General features: G+C 39.3%; 1 protein-coding gene across 1 annotated transcript in view; it reads left to right on the forward strand.

Moving 5' to 3' along the window:
- The window catches only part of ACBD5 (acyl-CoA binding domain containing 5), a 49,272-nt gene that overhangs the window by 3,079 nt on the left and 44,398 nt on the right, over positions 1–1,795 (forward strand). Inside the window, exons 3-4 of the mRNA XM_025204392.1 lie at positions 1,114–1,206; positions 1,476–1,548. Coding sequence (XP_025060177.1) covers positions 1,114–1,206; positions 1,476–1,548 — 166 coding nt within the window. The remainder of the gene's footprint in view (positions 1–1,113; positions 1,207–1,475; positions 1,549–1,795) is intronic.

Consider the following 1,795-nt stretch of genomic DNA (forward strand, 5'->3'; position numbering starts at 1 on the left):
TGCCAATGGGGAGGATGCTGCTTGGGTAAATCTCATTTTTATTTACTCTGCACCTAGATGCTAGAAAAGCTAAGGTGTAGGTGCTCTGCAGAATTGAGAGATGAAGGAACATCTTTTTACAGAACTCTCCTGTCTATGGATCGTGGCTTTCTATTTGCTAATATTGCTTCATAAAGCAATATTAAGTGTCTTTGTCCTCTTGAAAGGGTTTATTTTATTTTGCAAGGATAGAGTGTCTGACCAATGGCAGGTATTCATTTCATTTTATAAAGAAAAACCTCTAGCCCTCCCTGTCACAGAAACATCCTTGAAAATGTGAATGAAGGGAGTGTTAAGGCAGGTCTCGTAATTGCTTCTAAAAATCAAAGTTTATTATCCCTCACAAATGAGGCCTTTTGGAATCAGTGAAATGGGCCCTTGAGTGGGAGGAGATAAAGGAGAGGAATCCACAGAGTGTGCAGGAACCTGTATTGTTTGATCACAAGATCCTTCTTACCTGGCTGCCTGTACCTGAGATATAAGTAACCAGTCTGGCATTGTCTTGTGAAAGAGGGAGAGACCAGATTGGATTAACCAAGTACGTGGCAGAATAAAGAATCCTCTACTGATTCTAACCCAAGTCCTGACAGCATGGAGAGCTGTAAAGGAAGAAACATGGAGAATTTCCTGTTGTGGCTTCAATCAATCAGCATTATCTTTATTATACAGATTGCTCAGATTATGGATGTTTCTTGTGGTGATGATGTTAACAAGGTACTACACAAATCATAGCTTGCATGCCATTCTTGTAGGCATTTAGGCAGTACTGTACCTAGACTTCTGGTGGCCCTGGGTGAACTTCTAGTATCAGGCTTCCATTTGCCAGAGCTGCTGCTGCTGATAATCATTATTTTCATCATTTCTGGGCCCTGGGTGGCCACCTAGATCACCCATACCTGCGTCTGGCTCTGCATTTAGGGATCGAAAGACTCTATGGCCACTCGGATCTGTGTTAAGATAAGTTTCCTTTAAATCTTTCTTAAGATACTTTCAACTTTATATAGACCCCAGCTCAAGGCTTTTGGTCTTACTTCTGTAGTTAATAGCCTAAAATTTACAATTTGCTGGCTGTAGCAGGAGGCTTGGTGCTCCTGCTACTTTAGGAGAAGGCAGACTGCAGATAGGAGTGGGCACACACAGCAGTTACTGTGGAACAGCTGACATATGGTAAGTCCTAACCCTCTTACTTTTGTTAGTTAGTGTTGGTGTGTGTGTGTGTGTTTTTTTTTTAATCTCTGTCCCTTGAGTCTTAGGCCAGTGTCTTCCTTTTACCTGACTATCTAGCTAACTGATGCTCAGAAATTGGATATATAGACTTTTAAAATGTATTTGTAATTATTTATACCGCAGAATAAAACTGACCTACTTAAGGCTAGCCTTGAAAAGTTCAAGCTGAACTTGTATGTTCTGAAGATCTGAATGCCTGTCTTTCCTAGGGATGCTTGGAGTGCTTTGGGGAATATGTCCAAAGAAGAAGCAATGATAGCCTATGTTGAAGAAATGAAAAAGGTAAGTAACTTCAGATGTGAAAAATAAACTTATTTGTGGAACCAGAAAATTTTGAATGAATATAGAAGACATGACTAGTTGCTAGCAAAGCTTCAGATTTGATATTTTTTTTTTTTTTTCCTGAGTGTTTGTTGAATTGATATTTAGATAGTCTGTAGGTAAAGTGTTTGAAGCCAAAAAGCTCCAGGGAACCTGTTCATGTAGTGTTTTGAAATGATACTATCAAATAAACTGAAATTTGAGCAAA

The sequence above is a fragment of the Alligator sinensis genome, unplaced genomic scaffold (genome assembly GCF_000455745.1).
Source record: "Alligator sinensis unplaced genomic scaffold, ASM45574v1 scaffold309_1, whole genome shotgun sequence".
Taxonomy (NCBI): domain Eukaryota; kingdom Metazoa; phylum Chordata; order Crocodylia; family Alligatoridae; genus Alligator; species Alligator sinensis.